The sequence below is a fragment of the Seriola dumerili genome, unplaced genomic scaffold (assembly GCF_002260705.1).
Source record: "Seriola dumerili isolate Sdu_G_001 unplaced genomic scaffold, Sdu_1.0 BDQW01001389.1, whole genome shotgun sequence".
Classification (NCBI taxonomy): domain Eukaryota; kingdom Metazoa; phylum Chordata; class Actinopteri; order Carangiformes; family Carangidae; genus Seriola; species Seriola dumerili.
Window position 1 is genome coordinate 111521 of NW_019175644.1, and position 22055 is coordinate 133575.

Sequence of the window (22055 nt, forward strand, 5' to 3'; positions counted from 1 at the left end):
CTGCAATTAATGACTACTTGTAACGTTTGCAACTCGGGTTTGTTTCATAAAAGGGTATAAAAGTTAGCATAATGGCTAAAATATGAATAGAATGTAAATTCAGAAAATGACAATTAATGATAACAGAGCTGTTATTGAATACAGGAAAGTTTTTTTGACAAACTTTTGACCTCTGTGAGCTTTGGCTTCATTTTGTGACTGGCAGTGAAAAGGCAAATGTTAATAAACCTTGAAATAGTAGACTAATATTGATGTACCCTTGGGCATGTTTTGTGCTTTAGCAGACTACAGCAGTTTAAAAACAGCTGTTTTAAAAGTTTCACTGGAGTGATGCATGCAGGAGTTCATGCTGGTTCATGGTGGGTCATGTCTGGGACTAATCGGTGCTTTGGCATTAATTGAACATGGTGTGTTGGTGGAGAGCCTAGGGAATCAGCAATCTCCATCCATTAATTCTCACAACTAATCCAAGGCCAAGGCATCCAGGTCCGCCCTAGCTGGCAGCTGGTGTTGAAGGAGACAGCGGAAGAACAAAAAAGTACGTGCACGGACAAACTCATGCATACACAGTCAAAACTTCATTTAACGCTGTGTATTTTATTAATGCATTCAATTTTGTTTTTGACATAATGATAGCTATATAATGCTATTTCTCATTTGCAGAGCTCCATAGAGGGCTAGATGGCAATGTGCCTGTATTTTAATAGATCTGCATAATATTATATAACTTTGTTTAAGTTACACTGAATGTTAATTTATGCAGAATTTATGACATGATTAAGAGTGTATAGCCATGCTAGCAACTCTCTGAAGCAGGCAGAGTGCTGCTTTGAGCAACAGCTAACGTCAGCACGTTAACATTGTCCTGAGATCATGTTTGCCTTGTTCACCATCTTAGATAAGTGCGATAGGATGCTAACGTTAGCTAAAGATAGGATAAAATTCTGATCTGATCATGGCAATTGATGAAAAGTCAGGGGAGCACTAAAGTCATTACAATTCATCCTGGGAGGACCATGAATGGACCAAACTTAACGGCTATCCATCCAACATTTGTTAAGACATTTCAAAATCACAAAAGTCAGCCATGTGGTAGCCCTAGAGGTCCAAAGTTGGTGGGGCCTCAGCCTTTGGAGACCATGGATGTCTGCACAAAATTTCATGGCAATCTGTCTAATAGTTTTGAGAGATTTTTAGTCTAGACCAAAGTTGCTAACTGACTGGCAGACAGATCGTCATTACCATCTCTGGTAATGCCAAAAGTATGTTTTCGCAGACTAGGATTAAGTCTAATTAGAGATCAATCGATCTGTGTGTGTGTGTGCGTGTGTGTGCGTGTGTGTCACTCTGCCACTGCTAGGGCTATACTGTTTAAAAATCATTATAAACGAAGGAGAGATCTGTCATTTCCAAATCCTGGATCTTTGTGCCTTTTTTCTGAGAAATGTCATATTGACCAATCTTGTACAGCTCAGCTGCTGTGTTCACTTCAGCATGCTCAGCCATGCCCATACACTGAGCTCTGCATGCCCGCTGTCAGAGTGAACGAAGAGGTAAGCAACCCCTGTGTTTTCCTTTGCACAGAAACAAAAGCTCTGTCTCTTGCAATGAGACCACAGGGACCACAGTGTGTTCTGAGGATGACTTGACTCGACAAACAGCAACAAGATCTCGAATGATGGGAAGACAGATGCCCTGCTGAGCAAGGATGCTTTTCGGTGTACTGTCACTGTCACTGTTTGTGTGTGTCTTCGTCTCTGTGTACTTGGGCGCTTATGTGGCAATGTCATTTCAAAGAAGGTGCTGAAAACAGGGCCCTTGGAACCAGTAATATACACACTGATGTTGCAGTTGTTGATTTGATTAAAATGTCCTTAAGTAACCTTTGCTCAAAGTGGTTATAAACCATCACAAAGTAATTTATCTTGCAAAGTTTCATCAATGAGCAAAGATGGTGAAGTGAACTCTTATTGACTCAGTATTCACTGCGAAATAGTTTTGTGAAAAGAATTGTATATTGTGACCTTGTCATTGGCTTTAGGCAAAGATGAAAAGCGAAGCATTAAAATTCATCAAAAAGGTAGTAATGCTCCGTGCACAGCATTAACAAAAATACCTCCAAAATTCATATCTTATTAATAAGAGCAGGGATGTATTGTGGGTAGATGTGAGCAGACAATGTCAACCTACCTTTTCAATTACAAAATAGAATTTTTTTTTTTTTCATAATGTATGCCCATGTGTGATCAGCATTTGGAATGCTGTTTCACACCTCGCACTGTTTTGAGCGAGGGATTCTTCATATTAAATATTTGGCTTTCATGTTAGATTTATGGCACATCAGTCGGTAATTGGCACATCTTCCTTGTGTGAGCGGTGAAGTGTTACGACTCACTGACAGCACATCGGGACTGTCCCCTTTACAAAATCAAACCTTTCCTGGCACTGTGTTGTGCTGATAGCAAATCACTCACTGTCCTCACTGTCACACACACTGAATACATATATATATATATATATATATATATATATAAAGATGTCAAACAAAAGAGCCCAGACAAGTAACCTATCAGTCCTGACTTTAATTTATGGAGTCAGGTGTTTGAGTTGGTTTGTTTTTTGTAATTATAAGGTAATCCCCTGGCTATTTGTGGTATATTAATGGTCACCTAATCAACTATGCCAGTGGTCCATCTGTTTTGAGCATTAATTCTAATGTGGATATTAATGACATCAACTAAACAGGAAAAAAATTTATTTTAAAATGGTTTCAGCTTGTTGACCACAAGAGGGATAGTATTCGACTGGAGAATGTGATTACAGATACCAACATTTTAAGATAATTAAAATGTCACCTTCTGTTTACAGCGGATTGACAAATGTTTCATCGTCCCCAATAGACACTTTTGATGTGGTTATGGCAGAACCATTATATTAGTAGTACTGATGTCACCCAGTAATTCCCAGTACTCAACATCAATGCAAAATACACTCTTTATCTTTTACAGTTTACTGTTTTTGCTAGCCACATGAGCAGCTCTGTTGCAGTTAAGTATTTTGGAAGATACATGCCTTTCTTAAGGCCAAATAAACGGCATTTGTAAATAGGATGAGAAATTGACCTTTTGGTCAACCAGCCATAGTTGCTGGAGGACATCTCAAAATTGTGTATTTAATTATATTTATTCGGCCTTCTTCGGGGAAGCATTTCTAGGAGAGCCACAGGATGCAGTATGCGAGTCAAACTCTCCAAATACATCAAATGAAAACCACTGAAAAGTTCACATTTGTTTGTTCTTCCATATTTACTGTTATACGTAGTGGAGTTGTAGATGATTATTATTGCCGCCACTGGGACAGATAACATCAATCATTAATCTTTAGCCATACTGTAGTAGTTTTTCAGTAAATTTTTCTCAAGAAACAAACTCAGAATGAAAGCAGTTCAGTTGCAGTATTCACACAAAATGGATTACCCAAAAATTACTTCCTCTGAGCAATAGGTGGAGCAGAGGTCTCTATTTGAGGCTACGCTCATCTCCTTGGTGGTGTAGGTTTAATAATGGGAATTAGACCTGGCGATATTGATGTGCCACATTGTCGCACTCAGCTGCAAACTATCCAATGTACATAAGACATCATAGGCCAATCAATCATCTACATCATCTACATCATCTAGATACAGTGGAAATGTCGCCCAATCATCACTGAAGTGGAGAGTCTCAAGACCTCAGCTGCACCTTGATGAATATCAAAAACAGAAGGTAACCGTGTGAACTCTTGTCAGAGTCCGATACCCACATTCAACGTGCTTGACTTAATACCACAAAAGGGAAACACATCTCCCGAGTGTATTAGAACTGAATGGCTCACAACAGGAACTCTGCTGCCTGATTCTACCAGAGGACATCCCACAGGATACCTAAAGGAACACTGCATTTTTCCAAACCAAAAATTGCGTGGACTCAAGAAAGGCTAATTTCAGTGACCGCTTGATTATCCGCTTGGGGCAAACAAGCTGGTCCACTGTTCCAGAGCCAAGGATCCTGCAAGTCAAAAGGCAGAGATCAGTGCAGTACCTAAAGGGCAAAGGCTGAGGGTGGAACAGATTTGGTCAATGTGGATCTCAGCAAATGAAAACTTGCCCTTAGACTGTAATCTAAGTTTAGGGAGGTTGCCTGATTTAGTGCGTGGAGTTGAGAGGTACCAACAAAATGCAGTTGGGCTCACCTCTATGCACAGCTTTGGCTCTGGAACCAAACTCCTTGATAGACGGTGGACTCCTACTCAGGAATTGTCCATGGCGAGATCTGCCAGTCGGTTGTGGGACTACTGACAAATCACCGGCTGGCTGCTGCACACTTGGACTTTCTCCCGGTGGATGAGAGGGTCACCATCATGTGGCTGCGTAATGCAGAGAGAAAAACTATTACTGTTGTTTGCGCATATGCGCTCATTTTTGGTTGCTAGGCTACAGTGGTTGGTAAGATGTCCTGCACCACGATCGCATAGCCACAAAAACTATATGCCTGAATTTACCAAAGGGTAGCTGAACACAATGCAGCATATTTATTTTGAACGTTGTCAGAGAATGAATGCATGTTAGAAATGGAACAAAATTTATGTTATGAGCACCAAATCCATGATGCAATTTCTGAATCCTGCTTGATTTAAGGACACTCAGGTTAAATAGTTAATAAGGATCAAAAGTGATAATCAGAACACTCTTGCTGATTGGGCCCATTATCTACATGGGTTGATTTCTCAGTTTCTTTTATCTTATTTTATCTCGTAGCAAAAACTGTAACATTTGTGAGGATAATCTCCACAGGGTCTGTGTTTTGTACAGGTCTGCAAAGACTTGCTCTTTATTAAACTGAGCCCCATTTGCAACCAAAACGCCACCAATGTCACCCCCACCCCCATTAAAACCACACTCATTTTCAGAGGGCGTTCTGCATTAAGGGATAGGGTAGGGTATTAATAAGCAGCTAAAGTGTGGGATGCACTCTCCACACTCCGCCATGACCAGGGAGCATCAGTACGGATATTAAAAGAAGCTTTGACATCTGCTTGTTTCTCTTTGAAATTGGTAGGCTACTCATTGCTGTTTCCTTCATCCATAAACGTTCCACAACCATAAGTGTGTGTTTATTATAGTAACCATGATGGTGGTCTTCGAACCTTAAAGAAGTACTTATCTTAATCCGTACTACATCCAACCGAACTGTGACCATTCCATGACCTTAACCTGACCTGTTTATTATGAAACCATGACCGCAAAGGTCCGGTACACCTGCAACCGTAGGGGCGCTATTTCAGGAGATGCTCTTATGTGTCAGAGACAAACGACCTATATGATCGTTTAGGTTGCAAGACATGTTGGAGTAAAGATATACAATTTAATTGTAAATGCATAGCACTCCTAACACAATCAGCATGTGCTATAAAGTAGATGCATATGCATATGACCTCTTTATTGCAGTGATATTGTATTCTACTAAAATCTACAGAGAGAGAGAAAAAAAGTTAATTCAATGTCTTGGTCTCCATGTCTTATTTTTCTTCTCTTTATTTGGCAACTCAATTTTTCTGAATTAGACAGGCAACACATGGCATTCTGTGCATCAGTTCTTTCTGCCAGGCACTCAAAGCATTGACAAATGTCTCTTTAATTGAGAGGAAAACAGAGGGTTGGGAAGGTGAGGCAGACTAAAATAATGGGTTGCCTCAGCTGTGAGGTGCATGCTAACTGGCTCTCCTTCTGGATAGAGGGAATAGTCAGTCGAAGAAAAAAAAAAACAATCAATCAATTCCAAGATGCCTGTTGCAAGACAGTCCAGAGGGAGAAAAAGTGGGGAAACGTGCTGAAGGAAACTCTCAGTAAGGATATTGGAAAGTTCCTTAAAATGTTGTGCAACATATTAAATCATGATACCGAGGCTGGAAAGAATTCAGCAAAGTTTGCCTCTCACTATTTAATTAACAGGAGTCCAAAAACTGATCTATATGGGCGTATAGAAGAGTCAAGCAATCCATACCCTACATCACTCTGTAAAGTTGTTTAAACTATATGTATTGTTACCAAAATCAACACAGACTCAAATCCTGATAGTGTTTCTTTTCCAAATCATTAGCTAATCAAGATCATCTCTTCTGGCACTGTGACTCTTTTGCTTGACCTAGAAGCACATTGGTTGCATCTAAACACTGACTAATGTACTTGTTATTAATCTCCCTCTCTGCCTCTTGCTTTTCCCGATGATGAATGACCAGGCGATGCTGCCCAAAGTTAGAGCGCTGCTCCAGCATGATTACAGAGCCCGTTATTGGTCTGCCCCTGCACTTGATTAATGCTCTTGTTCCAGCTCCCCACAAATATGCTGACTCTCATCAAGCACTTTCGTCATTGAATGGAGTGCATTTTCTTTAAGCTCGCTGTAATCACTGAGGAAAAATCTAGTGGGTGAAAAAAGCAGCTAAACTTAAGTGATAAAATAAGGATTGATACATCAATTCTTTGGTTTGAGTGTAGAGTTATAAAACATTTTTGACAGAGATCTGGAGTAAGGGGAAGTGGATTTATGTAGTACTTAAATTTTTCCTGGTGTCAACCTCTCGCAGTTGCATTGGATTATTGGCAACGGCACATTTTGATGGTTCACTTGATCACAGTGAGTGAGATCATTAATCACCAGTATGAGGTGTCACCAGTTACTCAGGGTTATTAACAGTTCCCTATTGACAAAAATGCCAGTCTTAGCGCACCGTTTAGAGTGTCTGAATCATTGTGTGTGTGTGTGTGTGTGTGTGTGTGTGTGTGTGAGATATTCATGAGGTGTTCGCTGACACATTGCCTTTGGTCCAACAATAATCAGTAGAAATGCCAGGCTAATATTAAATAAGAATAAATGTTAATAATAGCTAGTGGGTCTGTGAGTAAGAGAAGTCATTCTTCAAATATCACTAAATATTTGATAATGTGAATGTTGGTGACTTAACATATACAGTTCAACTCATTCTTTACAGTTGTAAATACAAAGAGAAACACTTTTTTTCAAATAGTTCAAATGCAAGGTAAGCTAAAATTGTATGTGTTAAAATAATGGCTTGGAGGTACAACATATACAATGGCTCATTGTTTGTCAGACGATAAACAAGGCTCAGCCTGAATTCCACACAGTTATTGATTTGTTAACCAGACTAAACACTGAACACAGCAAAAGAGTAAAACATATTTTATGTTATGCATTCGGTACAGCGCTCCACTGTTAAAGGTCCCATATTTTACACTTTTCTGGTGTTTTATTTGAAGTTGTGATATCTGTAAGAAGATATATTTGTGGTTTTAAGCACCACATCTCCTCTCTCAAGTCTTCTCTCTGGAGTTCTAGTAACAACAGGTCGTTGGGCAAATCAGAAGAGGGGCTCTCAGCCTGATTGACTCCTGATTGGCTAACTGTTTTGAGTGATCGAATAAAAATAAAGCAGATTTGAGGTAAACACGCACAAAGGTTTGATATTGAGTCCGGGCTGGTGGGGCTTGGAGCATGGCTGAGAGTGGCGACTGCTTTGATGTGACATCACAATGTTACAGAAGTCCTGACAGTTTGTTTTAAGGCTCATTTTCTGAATAACAGTACTTATATAGAACCTAGACCTCTCACTTTATACAATAAGAAACTTAAAAAGTGTGAATGCTTACTTTGAACAAACAATATTGTTTAGAAAAGACTTCACTAATTCAGTAACATCAGGCCCTTTGTGAAAGTTTGCTGACTTTATGACCTTCTATTCACAACTGAAGGTAATGCACAAAGACGTATAAATTGATTTATGAATATGATTAATGAATGAGGAGGGATTTCAAATGTAGAATGTACTGAATGTACTGCATATCTCACCCTTTCATACAAGCAATAACAAACCAGAGCCCAGAACTGAATACTGCATAATAAAGCTCTGCTTTTATTATTATGACCCATTTTATCCTTTTTTATGTTTCTTGTATTTAAATGTGCCTGACAAAGTCATATGGGCATCCACTGGAACAAACTTTCTTTAAAATCACCTTCATTCTTTAAAATCAGTTGTGTGTTAAATTACAGCTGCATTTTAACTGCTCTTTTACAGGTAAATAATTGAACATGCTTTTTTTGGTAACCTTTTAGTCAAGCAGGTTAATACTGTATGTCAAAATGACATTACCAAGAAGGTTTGTACTCGGGGAGGCACTTTGTTCTATTTCACATAGGCCTTAAACTCTAATACACTCTGCACACTCACCCCTGTGGTGCAGGGCACTGAAATTTGCATGCACTGGTTAAAAACACTGGAAACTGAAAAACCAAAAAGAAAAAAAAGAAAAGACTACCTGTGGCTGGCCTTGCCTCTGCTTATCTGAGATAGCACTGTCGCTCCTGGCCTAATTTCCATAACCATAAAAAAAAAAAAAACTAAACAAAGATGAATTAACTCTTAATATGAATGCTGTGATTCACTAGCTGCAGAAAAACATTAAAAAATAGTTTTCATTGAAAGCAGCTGAAAATCTCTTTGGATCCATCTCAACATAAACCAAAGGCAAATTTTCAATGCTTTAAAGACTGAGTGCACAATGGAAAAAATAAAAAAATAAACACACTGAGTGTGTAATTTTTAAACCAGCTCACTTAAAAGGATTATTAGAGAAGCCTAACCGGTGTGAGGTTGGGTGATATTGATATCAAGAGATAAAAATCTTCAGTTAAAAGCTGAGCTTGGTTAAGATGACACTTACCTTGACACTTACTTATCTTCTTTCACATAGAACAGATTTCATCGGGTTTTTGGCACTGAGCCAAAAACCCGAAAACATCCTGTTAAAGCCACAGCTACAGTACATTTCCCCGCCTCCTACATCAACATGTCTATCATGACTGACTGACTGCATCAATGTCTGGATAAACACTTTGGGAACGTGCATCAGCTAGAAACTCCATAAGGCCCCATGGGACTTTGATCCACAAAAATGCTTCGGATAATGAGTTGTCTGCATTATTCATGACACTCTGACAGATCCTCCTATGTGACAGGAACTAATCGTTAACCAAATACAGAACATTAACATATTACTCTAACTGAATTGGGCTTTTAATCAGTTATACAATATGTGTATCCCCCTACATGTTTTAAAAACTCTTGTTTATTTCCTGTGTGATGTGAAGACTGATTAATCCTTCGGCAGCCAGTCACGTTGGCAAATTAGAATAGAGAGCTTTTTTTTATGTAATATAATGGTTAATACGCAACATGTTAAGTTGCCATAAAGTACCATGTCACTTGAAATTAGACATACTAAATAAACAATTCTAAATGGCCTTCTCTAAATGGAGCTCATACAGTGGAAGCATCAACAGCAAGCATGCCTGAAGGCCTGCCCTTCTACTGATGAATAGCTGAAGTTACTGCAACTCAAATGCAGCTCCTCTGCTGTGAAGTAAACACAAGCTAAGTTCTAGCTCTCTGCTGAAGTGCTCAATTTCCACCTTCCCCAGCAAGGTCTTTTCATCACACAATGACTGCGCCGCTTGAATGATGGTCAAAGAATAAATAAACTGCACAAAAGATGCACGCTTTGAAATAATCGCTTTACGTCCTAGCTAAATGGAGAGACTAACCTTTTGTGACTTCAGAACAGCTCAGATCAACATGTAGCAGAAATATGGCTATAAACTGTTGTTACTGTAAAACATGTCCTTTAGATTACTGATCGCAACCTCTAAGTAAATGAAATGGCTAGTTAATCGAGAGGGGTGGTGTAATCCCATTTATGTCAGAATAAGCAGATGTTTACAAATACCATGGGAGTTCTGTGCTCCTGAGGCAATTTCATAAAGCCTGTGAAAAGTCTGGATTTTTGCAGTAGTGGATAAAATTTGCAACAATTTTTCTGATGCATATTAGACATAAAAATTCAGTGATTGCTGCAATTTAGGCTTTTCTGAATTGCAAATGAGTTTATTGGAGATTTGGCCTGAGTGGTTCTGAGTGCAGAGACGGTTCTGACAAATCTACCGGTCAGGTGTATGTTTTAATACATTTGCAGTGCAGTAGCTGTCTGCCCTAGTTTCAGTGTATTAAAGCAGCTCATCACATGCTGGGGTGACGAGGCACTTTGCACAGTATTAAAGGGCCGTCTACAACGCAGACGTCACACTGAGGTCCAGGACAATGATTGTTTGCATTATGAGATCAGCATCAACATCATCAGCTTTCCTTCCGCTTTAATTGTTGGGTCAGTCCAAGGTTCCTTATTAGTGTAGTGATTCCAAGGCAGTGATCCCTGAGTCGAATCACCACGCTGCCTTGTTGAATTTGTGAAGCAAAGATCATTTATCACACAAAAGGGACTTTAAAAAATACAAGATAAGAAACAGGGTCAGGGGTTTGTTCCAGACCTCTGACCTATTGTTAGTTCATTTGTGGACTTTTCAAAAAAAAAAAAAAAAATAGAATAAAAAAACGTGATGACCCCTGATATTTCCCCTGTCAGCAAAATAAAACCGCAGAAGAGTGAAAGATTTAAATTGCCTCTGTCATCTTTGGTTTAATATTTGCAAACTGGGAAGTTTTTGGTTTTGGGGCTTCTGTACTTGAAATCTGAAAATGAGATGCCCATTCTGTTTTTCAGATTGACATTGATTGACCTGCTTATGATACAAACATTCGACATTGATGAGAAATACTAAGTGGCGCAAAAGACAAAAAGCAACATTATGTGCAATATTTCTTGGTAAATTCCATCGTCTTTGGGTAAACAGATCTCTGTTTACAGCATTAACCATCAGAGTTCATCAAATGTAACTGAGAATCAGACAATGCTAGGGAGTGCTTAAAGTTTATCATGTATTTTAATGTTTCATGGACTACATATTTAATGTTTTTGTGTCTATATTGAGCATATACACAAGTTCAAAAGTTTGTACTTTTCTTCTTTTAATGTTGAGTCCCAGTCTTTGTTAATGTTAATGTTAATGTTAATGTTAATGTTAATGTTGAGACTCAAGGTTAATGTTAATAATAAGGCTCAAGTTGGGAATGTGACACATTTATCTTTAGTTACGTGATAATAACTGTATGTTTTTCATGAAATTAAATGAATAAGAATATATTTTTTGCATCAACAATTCTCAGAAGGAATCCTACTGCTTCCAGATGTGATTTGCAGGATGTACAGTGTGCACATGTGGTATAACTAGGACAGGAACATGTGGCACCACTGCCCAGCCTCCATACACTGATATCAATGAATATTTTTCGACAAAATCATATATTTAATTAAAAAAAAACGCATTGTTGCATCAGTATTAATACATGTGTATCATGAGACGCTGAAGGCCACTTTTAAAAGCCGGTGTAAGGTGTAAACTAATTTTGTGTAGTGACAGGGTAAAATAATGGGCTCCAGTGATTCACACGCCTATACTCTTCTCCTGTATCACATTACTATTCTTTCCTTTACATTATGTGACAAGTGCAACATTTTTTATGCAGCAATGGCAGACATTTGGTTTTCAAATGAAACATCACCTCCCAGGCTGATGTCAGTTAGATTGCATAGGTGGATGATTGTTTTAATCTGCAGCCGATGCTCTGACAATGTTTTGGGATGTTCAGCTGCACTGATGCATGCCAGCACGTACTGGCTGGTCGGATGAAACGATGTGTGTTTTATATGGTTGTTATTGGACTCTGGGCTAGTCAGTCAGATCCACAACGCTGTTAGCAGTAGTTTTTGCTTTTCAGATTGCTATGTGTATAGTCCAGGTTTTTATAACGCTGCTTTGCCTGTCACTTTATTTATTTAATTTCGAGCGGTCCAACTTTGTTAAAATTTTTTAAGCACATCCCCCATGCAGATACAACATGCTCATCTTTAATGCTTACCTGTACTTCTAACAAACCAAATTACTGCCGCCTACAGCAAGAAGCATACTGCTGTATAGTGGCTACAGCCAGTTATACTGATATAAACAGTGGTAAGAAGGCAGCCATGACAGTAAAAATAATAATGTGACACTCCTATATACCTGTTATATGGCTGTATAGGAATGTCGAATAAGAATGGAATTCTCTCAGAGTGGCAGAATCAACAATAACACTTCTGTCATTGAAATAGCTCAGACTCAAGCAAAGACATATATTATTTGGGCTTATACACTCCACTACACAAAGGAGATTCATAAAATATTTCTATGCCGCTCAAGCTGTCAAGCCAGACTTTACAATTCCATAAACACTGATTTTCCTGTATTTGTTGAGACCTTCCAAAATAAAGAGTGCATGTATTTATGGGCCTTTAAATTTATAGGGAGCAGACAGCAAAGAAACTGCTATATGGACGGTTTCTCTTGCAACAAGCCGTGGAGAGCTCTGAGCAGAGTCGGACTGACCTGACCTCCCCTGGATCTTCAGTCACCAACACGTCTGTCTTACAGCTGGCGATGGGGTTGATTGACAGTTCCACCGGTGGCACCACAAAGCTCTTGCTGACTGGCAGCCACAGCCCTTGGCCCAGACTGTAGAATGATCTGTGTTGGCGCAACCACAAGACATAAATGTCAGTCAAACTCCTGTCGCATTATCACACTGAGTTATTGCACACAAGCAGGTTTTCCACAGTATCTACATACATAAGCATGCAAAGATAGTATTAAAGGAAGGAGCACACTGACAAGTGTGGGCTTAGTGAGGGCAAGATGCTGGTGTATTTTACAATTTCTATATTGAGTGCCATTTATACAGTATAATGGGCAGTATTATTCTTGTATTCTTTCTTTGAATTCAGCATTTTATGTCTTCTCCTTGAGACATTTCTTGCAGTTCTATAAATTTCATGATATTTAAGATTAAATTGAATGTACATAAAAGTTTGTGAATCATAAAATTTACAATGATCGCTGCAAACACTAAAAAGAAAAAAGAAAAAACATGTTCTTACATTATTCAATCTCTATAGCATGTTTTTCTCCCTTTATGGAGTCGAGGAAACCTTTTTAGATTATTAAATAATTGCCAGCTTATGATGTCAATCTTGAGTGGCAGCTAATATAATTGGTATTTTCATGTGGTGCATCAATGGCACAGTTGGAAACAAAATTGAATTTGCAGAAATACACTGCAAGTTGATTTAGCAGCATGGCTTTTTTTTTTTTTTAAATTACTAATTTAAAAAAAAAAAAATTTGTCTTCTCTTTGCAAGTAACGTGCTCTGCAGCACAATGCTTTGGCATTTCTGTGACATGCGTGGTGAAAACCATAGTTAAAAGGGTTAAAATATTCTGTTTTTGATGGAGATGTTTTTCCTGAGTGAAGATTACTGTCCTCTCCCAGCAGGATGCCTAGGACATACCGCTTGGGAGAAACAACACCTGGTAAAGCCTCAGAATATCACACAGAACATGGCTGCGTTTTGCATCATGTGCTTTAATGTGTCTGAGCAGGTGGGCGACAGGACCACAAATTACAAGAAATCTAGAAACCAAGCTTCAATCGGCATTGCGTTTAATCAAACGCTCTCATTTGACGCCCACATAAAATGTATCACCAAATGCTTTTTTTTTTCTCAACTTCACAACGCCATCTAAGTTTATGCACTGTTAATTTCACTGACATATAACCTGTACAAGACCAGATTAGTGGAACACCCTGGGCTGCCAAACCTCAGCATTAAAAACCTTCAACTTGCACACATCACTGCTCCCAGTGCATGGTCCACGATCGAACACTGAATACATTACATACATTCTCACCTCCCCTCAATATCTGACAATTCAAACCAAATTTGACTTCATAATGTCTATTATTCAAAATTAAAATATTACACATAATCCTGCCTTTTGTTCACAGGATGCTTATTTTCTCACTTTTCCGAGCATCAAGGAAAAAAAAAAGAAAAAAGAAAAGGCTGCACAGGTTTCCTTCAAAGCTCCCCATCTGTGAAACCAATCCATGTTACAATTAAGCTCCTCTTTTCACTGCTATAGGACTGAAACTAACACTGTCCAGCTGTAGAGTGATGCAGTCTCTTCCCTGATCCTCCCCCTAAAAAAAAAAAAAAAAAAAAAAACCTTCCAACTGGAAACCACGTTGAGTTTGCTGCATCTTCACTCACTTTGTCTGCAACTGTGTATGTGTGTGTGTATGTGTATATGCGGCTGTCCTTTCATTGTCTCAAAAACTCTGCACCGACACAGTGCTTCAACCAAGCAGTAGATTTGGTTTCCACCTGAGTGTGTGTGGATGCCAGCATTTACAGTCCCCATCTCCAACATGGTGCTTTTAAGTGGCAGTGGATGGCTGGGAGATGGAATGTGTGTTTGTGCAGAACAAAGACTGTGGATTTACTACTTCATTTCTGAGACATCGTGCCGAGGAGCTAACTCTGCAAGGTCAGTCTGAAGAGGAGCGAGATTACTGTGACAAAAGAACTCTTCCTATCTGCCTACCGGAGAGGTGAAGTGAGCATGAAATCAAGATAGATTTCACAGAATTAAAGCTTTTTCCTTTATCTCACTTCGATTACTAAACTAAATAGAACTGAATGAGGAAATTCCCACATCAACGTTTTAAAAGGTGTGTAGACATGTACTATATATGGACTATCATGATAGTGAGATTATTGTTTCTGCAATTTATGTTTCCTGTCATTGCATCACACTTACTGGCCTCATAACATCTGTGATACCTGGGGCCTAAAGAAAAGTGATTGTTTATTATCGTACTTCATATGAATAAATGGGAGAAAAGTTATCACATGTGTTTTTCTGTTTTGTTTTGTTTTGTTTTGTTTTTTGATAACTTTTCATGGAAAAAGTTGACATACACAGGGGGTCTTGGTTATAAAACAGGGTCCGTAGTCCCTGATTACTAAGAGGTAGAACATATCCATCATGGCACATAACAATGGTACATTTCATATTTTAGCTCAGTAATATGTTTTGCACCTTCATATATATTTAAAGCTCTCCTCAAAGCCTTACATTTATCATCAACGTGATTGAGTACTGTGTTTATTGAAAAAAGGAGTCCATGTAATGCACTACGCAAGGTTGATCTGCACTATTAACAAAAAGAAAAAGAAAACTTGAGAAATAGTGTAACAATAACATAAAATGCAATTTACTTGTTAAAGTACATACAAAATAAAACAGTAAACATTTTAATAGGAACAGCTGGGTGTTACTGAATGGGTCCTTTGAGACTTGCACTTCTTGCAAAAATGTCAGACACAATGACCCCCATCAAGAATGAGAAGTAAACAAAAATGGCAGTAAAAGCATTTGAAAGGAGTCCATCCAGGACGACCCCTTGGGCTATTCCTCCACACAGCAGCCCATGGGTGAGACTTCACCCCAGCACCAGGTTTATATTTGTGTGTCCAGCCAACTGTGTCTATGTGTATCCGCAGGACACTCATCTGTATGCTCTGTCACACACACTCACACACAAACACATGCCAAGAACACCACCATCATTCCACTGTGTGTCCACAGAGTCACAGATGGCCAGCAGAAGTCATGCACTAGGGAGATGCACCAGAAGTGAAGGACTCACCTGAAGATCCTCTCTGGGGCCTGCTCTCCTGTAACTAGGTCATAGCCCTTCTCCAAGTTAGCATATGGCCAAGGACTTGAGAGAGGACACAGAAAGAGGGAAATATATGAACATTAATATTTGAAAATAAGTGTCATATTTATAATGACTTTGAATTATGTTTATTTAATCTGAGTAAAAATCTGGAACACAGGATGATCTTGATTGACATTGACATTTATTCATGCAGAAACCAGAAAGATGTTGCAGCTGTGCACTTAAAATGCTTTGCACAGTATATATATAATAGAATATACTAAACACAGCCTATAGTAAATGAAGCACAAAGTTCAAATCTACCATCACTTGGTGAAACACTCTGTTTTCAGCTGGATTACCCTCTGTCAGCTGCTGATCCTACAGAACCGTGGCTGGAAATTTGATCTGTGATTGGACCGAATCCAGCAGATGACAGGTGGAGTTGAATAACAATGTGACCTTTTTAATGAACCAATGATTGGGCGAGCCAGCTAATTGTCAAACAAAGTCAGAGTGAGTGAGAGAGGGCCGATTTGACTTTTCTCTCCCTATCAAGTCAATTTCCACTATTTGTCTGTTTTTGGTGTCACACTCCAGTGATCTGTCTCTCTCTCTCTCTGTCTCTCTCACTCTTTCGCTCTCTGCCCTCCCCCTGCTGTTTTGTGTCATTACACACTATAACTTACCTCCTACCTTCTCCTTCTATCTGTACTTCTGAGTCCCACTTCAAAGTCTACTTCCTCAAGTTAAAAGACCATACAGGTACATTTGCATGTTTTAGTTCATTAACTACAAATTGCTTGTATTTCACATTACCACTGACCATTTTGAGAGCATACAGTAAGTTATTAAATAAATTTTTATACCATTCCTTTTAATACTCTGAAGATGGACTTGCAGGGGCTTGAAACCTGAAACCCCAGATAGCTAATCCATCAGAGCTAACAATTCACCTTTGTTTTATGCAAAGTTAATATTGTGTGCTAATGCAGTTGGGAGTAGGGACTGCAAACCCAGCCGTAAGGCCATTTAAATACAAATGAGACTTTAGATATAAGTGGAAAGAGCACAGAGTACTTACCCTTCGTTGCGTCCCCAGTCGCTGCGAACACAGAGGTGTTTATGGACAGGATCAGGGGAATAACCCTCATGACAGCTGCATTCTCCTGCCACAGAGAGAACAAGAAGGGACACAGTGGCAGACGTTTATTTATCCTCAGTAGCTGAATAAATTACCATGTATGTGACCCTGTCCAGAACCTTCACTGGAGATAATAGTAGCAGAATAGCACTTTTCTAAACCCATGTTACAAGGTGCTTCACACAAGGCAACATCTTTAAAACAAGCATATCATAAAATTTCAATGGACTAATAAGCAAATAAAACAAATATAACCAACTACACTGTCAATAAAAATCAAGTAGAATCAAAAAAAGTTCTGTCATAAAACTATGTTTTCAGAAGAGGTCACTAATTCTGCTGACCTGATTTCCTCAGGTCTTACTGACTTACATTCTTACTGCGAATGTTACCTCTAGTTCTGAAAGCATGTAAAATGCTCACTGTGTCTTTGACAGATAAAATGGATTGTATTTTGGAAATATCTCTAAGATGATAAAAACATGACTACACAAGTTTTGTTGTGTGCTCCCCAAAGCTGAAGTTAGCATCGAATGAAACGGCAAGACTCTGCAACAGATGTGATGTTTTCAAGCAGGGAACCAGCAGATGGCAGGATTTGTTTTGCTATGTGCTGGGAACCAATTACAGTGATCTCCGTTTTGCTAGAGTTACGCTACAGAAAGTTATGTGGCAGCCAGTGATTGACATTACATAGGCAGTGATATAGTCATCTCAAAGTGCCAGGATCAGACAGGCAGGTACATCAGCATGTCATCGGCATAACAATGAAAGGAAACACCACGTCTACTGATAATACGTCCCAGGGGAAGCATGTACAGAGAAAATAAAATTGGTCCCAATAACTGGTACACCATTCTTGACAAGAGCAAAAGATAACGTGGTTACTAATGGAGATACAGAATCTCCTGTTCACCATGAATGAGGGAGAACCATTTTAAAGTTGTACCAGATATTCCTACCCAGTGGCTCAGCCTGTCTAACAAAATGCTATGATCCACTGTGTCAAAGGCAGCACTAGGGTCCAGAAGAGCAAGTACTGAGCACATCCCAGCATCAGCAGCCATTAAAAAGTCATTAGACACCCTGAGAGGAGCAGGCTCAGTGCTATGATGCTTGCAAAAACTGGACTGAACCTTTCGAAAATGTTATTGTTTTCTGCTGCTAAAAGTATAAGTAATTAAGTAAATAATGCATCTGTCAATTTGTTAGTATGACAGTGTTTAGACAGGAATGGGCAATGATAATTAAAAAGTGTACAGAACCTTGAAACACTGTTTAAGGTTAAAGGATGTAGTGATGTTTTTGAACACTTTATTTCTGAAAGTTTTTATGGAATTCATTACATGGTAACAGATGGTAGGATAAGCAGTTGCCATGTCATCTAATTTTCCACAGATCAAAACTGAAAAACAGGCTAGTTCCTGAAAGTCATTATTTTCCCCAAACTTATTCGCAATCATTCTCTTGGTTTGTTCCTCATCAAGCCATCAAGATGAAGCCCCATGTTTCCTCTACTGATTTTTCTCCCAGGATACTAATGGACACAAGCTCCATTTGTTAAAGACCTATTAAACATATATTTCAACATTATAATAGCATTTATTTTGTTAATGTATATGTGATGGCTTAAAAACAGAGCTCGGAAAAAATAGCGTCAGTCAGCACACAAATGAGAAAATAGTGATATAAACATTGCTTAGTTGCACACACGCATGTGCATGCACGCACACAAACACAAACACACACACACACACAGACACGGGTACATACTGAAATCAGTGGCATATTCTGTTGGCTCCAATCCAACAAAAAAGGCTCCCAGTATTAATGGAAGTCTTTACTATCCTCACTGAAGTATTTTTGTCCTTGATCTTCACTCAGTTTTTCTCCTACTGCAGAACGAGCCACAGACATTCAGACGGTAGCACGGCACCGTGTTTTGGTGCAGCAAGCTGCCATTCGTGCTGCTTCGGTCACGTTTTACTTTTCTGGCTTCTGGTGCTGCTGCCTCACCAGCTAGCTATTAAGTGTTTTCTGTAATGTAACTTGCTTGTAAATGGACAGCTATGTCATAATGGATCCTTGGACTGCTTATTAATAGGTGAGTAGTGAAATGTGTATGTGGACTGTACATCTTGAAATGTGATGCATTTCTTCTTTCGGTATGAAGCTTTAAGTGAATCACTCATCCACTGAATCATAGGACATTTCAAAGGACCTTTTAAAAGTAAGTGGATTTTACTCCTACATCTTTGGGGTTAGCATGTAAGAATTCCCTGAACACAGTAGATCGTATTGTTTTCTGTTTTGTTTTAGCTGTATTACTACCCTGGGAATTATAAAAAACTAAACAAGTAAAAACAGTCAGTCTGTTTCTTTCTCTGGTGAACTAGAGTACCTTCAACAATAACGCCAATTTATGATAGTCACAAGTAAATGGGAAAATAAAATCAAACTCTCCCCCTTGCTGCGTACACACAATATTTGTGAACTCCTGTGCTATTAAGTTACTGCTTCTCAAATGACATCTAACAATGGTTTATTTTATGAGGGTCAATTCAGTTTCATAAAGACAGAACTTCTCCATAGTGTCGTGTGTGGCAGTGTGTGGAGTACACTGCATGGGTAATGCCTTTTAAGAGGATGGAACCATCTGTGAAATCTGAAGTCACAGATAGCTTCACCAACCTTTCTATTAGCACTGTTCCAGAAATAAATGCTCCTGACTGCTTTCTGTTGACCTATGGAGGCATAACACTGGAAAATGTGTAATGGCCACCCAGGCAACACCATTCACATTTTATGACAAGGTGTTTAATAATTTACTGGTTGACTTTACAGGCTTAAGACTCAACACATGGAATGATGCACCACCAGGATTCGGCCACAGAGAAGCTACAAAAAATATTTTCCTTTGCTTGTGGCTATTCTATGTGGCCTTACTAAATGAGAAGAAAGAGCTCTTAAAATGGTCTTTAAATATGAACACAGGTAAACAGCAACAAAATTCAAATAGCCAGCCATTTTGAATAAAGATGAATGAAGAGGACAGAGATGGCAGGATTATTGTTGCATCCATTTTGAGAATGTATTACCATCATTTTATTAAAATAACTTCTAGTTCTTTCTGTCCATGACAAAATATTTCCTATAAATTTGAGACCAATAAAAAGTAACAAGTAACCCAAGCCACCAAAACACCAAAGTATACCATTTGGCATTGGCCTCCAGAAGCATTTTCTGATATGACGCTATCAGCAGGATGACTTCATTTGTCAGTCCCTTCTAAAGCTTTGACAAAACACCATTTCAAAATTAAAGGTATTCTGAGGTTATAACCCTGTGGACTTGCTTAGGGTTAGGGAAAGATCATGGTTTGGGTAATAATGACTTTTTCACCATCATGGTCACAATAATAACCACTTGGTGGAGGTTAGGGAACAACTGCAGTCATGGCTAAAGGAAAGCAATGTTGATTGACAGTTGGAAACAAGAAAAGACTAGCGTTCTCCCATGTTAAAATCCAATCTAATCACATTTTGTCCACCCCTTCACCCACCCATCCATCCTCACCCCCTCCCTCCGCTGACTCTATGGCTCTGTAACTTCACACTATTTCTTTCTTTGCTCCTGGGAGAAAAGAGTCATAATACTAGAGTTGCTAGAGGGCTTTGTCACTTGAACATGAACATACTATATGTCATTTTTGGGTATCCTGTTCAAGCTGTAAACACACACAGTCACACATACATATATAAACACAGACACCCCCATTTCCCAGTGCTACTCTTTACATACATGTTTAACCTAGTTATATTCAATTCTTCCTGACTGCCAGAGGCAGTGCTTAATAAAATCCATCTTGCACATGTGCAGTTAGGTCACATGTTAGCAGATACATACCGGAGAGGTAGGGAAAACATCTAAATAACCTTTCTCTCTACACTCTCTCTCTGTCTCTCTCTTTCCCTTTTCAGTATGCCAAGGGCTGGAAGTGACATTTTCATTAGTAGTCTGTTGGTGGTTAGGCTAACAATGGTGCCCCAACTTGAGATTTTTTTTCTTACACATGCAAGGGGAAAGATTTACATAACAAACTCTGATTTGCTGGTAAAAATGCAATGACTGTGCCTCTGATTAATTGGAGAGGAGAGGTGGGAGCTGGCTGAATCCAGGAGTACCACTGACAGGACTGTGCCTGCTGCTGACAGAGGTTATACTTAGCTAGTGTTTGGATGAAGAGGAAACATCTAATGGGACAAGGCCAACACTTGTTTTTGGATTTCATCATGCACACCAAACAGAGAACCGATCATTACCTAAATTACCACTGTTCCTTTGCTGAATGAACTGCTAACAGAGCAAGTCTGGAGTAGAGGGCCAGTGACGGACCTGAGTGCCACACTTGCATTCTGTCATGTATTGTAATCCCTTGATGCCCAAAACAACTATTCACATTTGGGCATGTCAACATAAAGCAAAACAGTCTGTCCAACAAAATAAAACATTACAGCCAGGGGTCCCCAAACTACGGTCCGCGGGCCACATCCGGCCCGCCAAAGCAATTGGAGTGGCCCACTTAACGATCCCAGACAATCCCTCTAAACATCAACCAATTTTTATTAAATTGCATTTTCCTATCATAACATCATAACATATCCGTACTTAAAGGTTGGCATTCTAATTAAAATTGACCATAGTTATGAGCTATTTATAGTTAATAGTGGCTCATCTTCACCTCCTCACACAATGGTATATTCTGACGTGACTTTGATCATGACCTAGCCAGCGTCAAGCTGCAAAGTTCTGAGGTGGGAATCTGTCATGAAGGTGGTTGTGTCCTGCATAAACTTCATCAGAGCAAACGGACTTAAACACAGGCAGTTCCAAGCCTTTCTCTCCGAGCTAGAATCAGCCCACGGAGACGTGCTTTACCACACTGAAGTCCGCTGGTTAAGCCGGGGCAGAGTTTTGAAGCGTTTTTACGACCTGCTACCCGAAATCAATGCCTTTCTCCTGACAAAGGGAAAAACTGTCCCAGAGCTGATCGACACAGAATGGAAATGGGACCTCGCCTTTATTAACAGATGTGTCAGAAATTTTAAACGGCCTCAACTTGCAGCTCCAAGGCAAGGGAAAACTAATCTGACATGTATTCCCACATCAAAGTATTTGAGCTTAAACTAGCGGTGCTTATTGGACAGGTGCAAAAACAAGACTTCACCCATCTCCCTGCTACTCGAAGCCTCTCAGCTGAGAAACCGGCGGTCCCGTTCCCAACCGAGAAGTGCAAGGA

The 22055-nt window shown here is 39.2% G+C and overlaps 1 protein-coding gene across 2 annotated transcripts in view; it reads right to left on the minus strand.

Moving 5' to 3' along the window:
* astn2 (astrotactin 2) overlaps positions 1-22055 on the minus strand; it is a 269358-nt gene that overhangs the window by 101718 nt on the left and 145585 nt on the right. For both annotated transcript variants that reach the window (XM_022768048.1, XM_022768049.1), the window contains exons 8-10: positions 16697-16781; positions 15598-15672; positions 12435-12572 (exon numbers count right to left, since the gene is read on the minus strand). In XM_022768048.1, coding sequence (XP_022623769.1) covers positions 12435-12572; positions 15598-15672; positions 16697-16781 — 298 coding nt within the window. The remainder of the gene's footprint in view (positions 1-12434; positions 12573-15597; positions 15673-16696; positions 16782-22055) is intronic.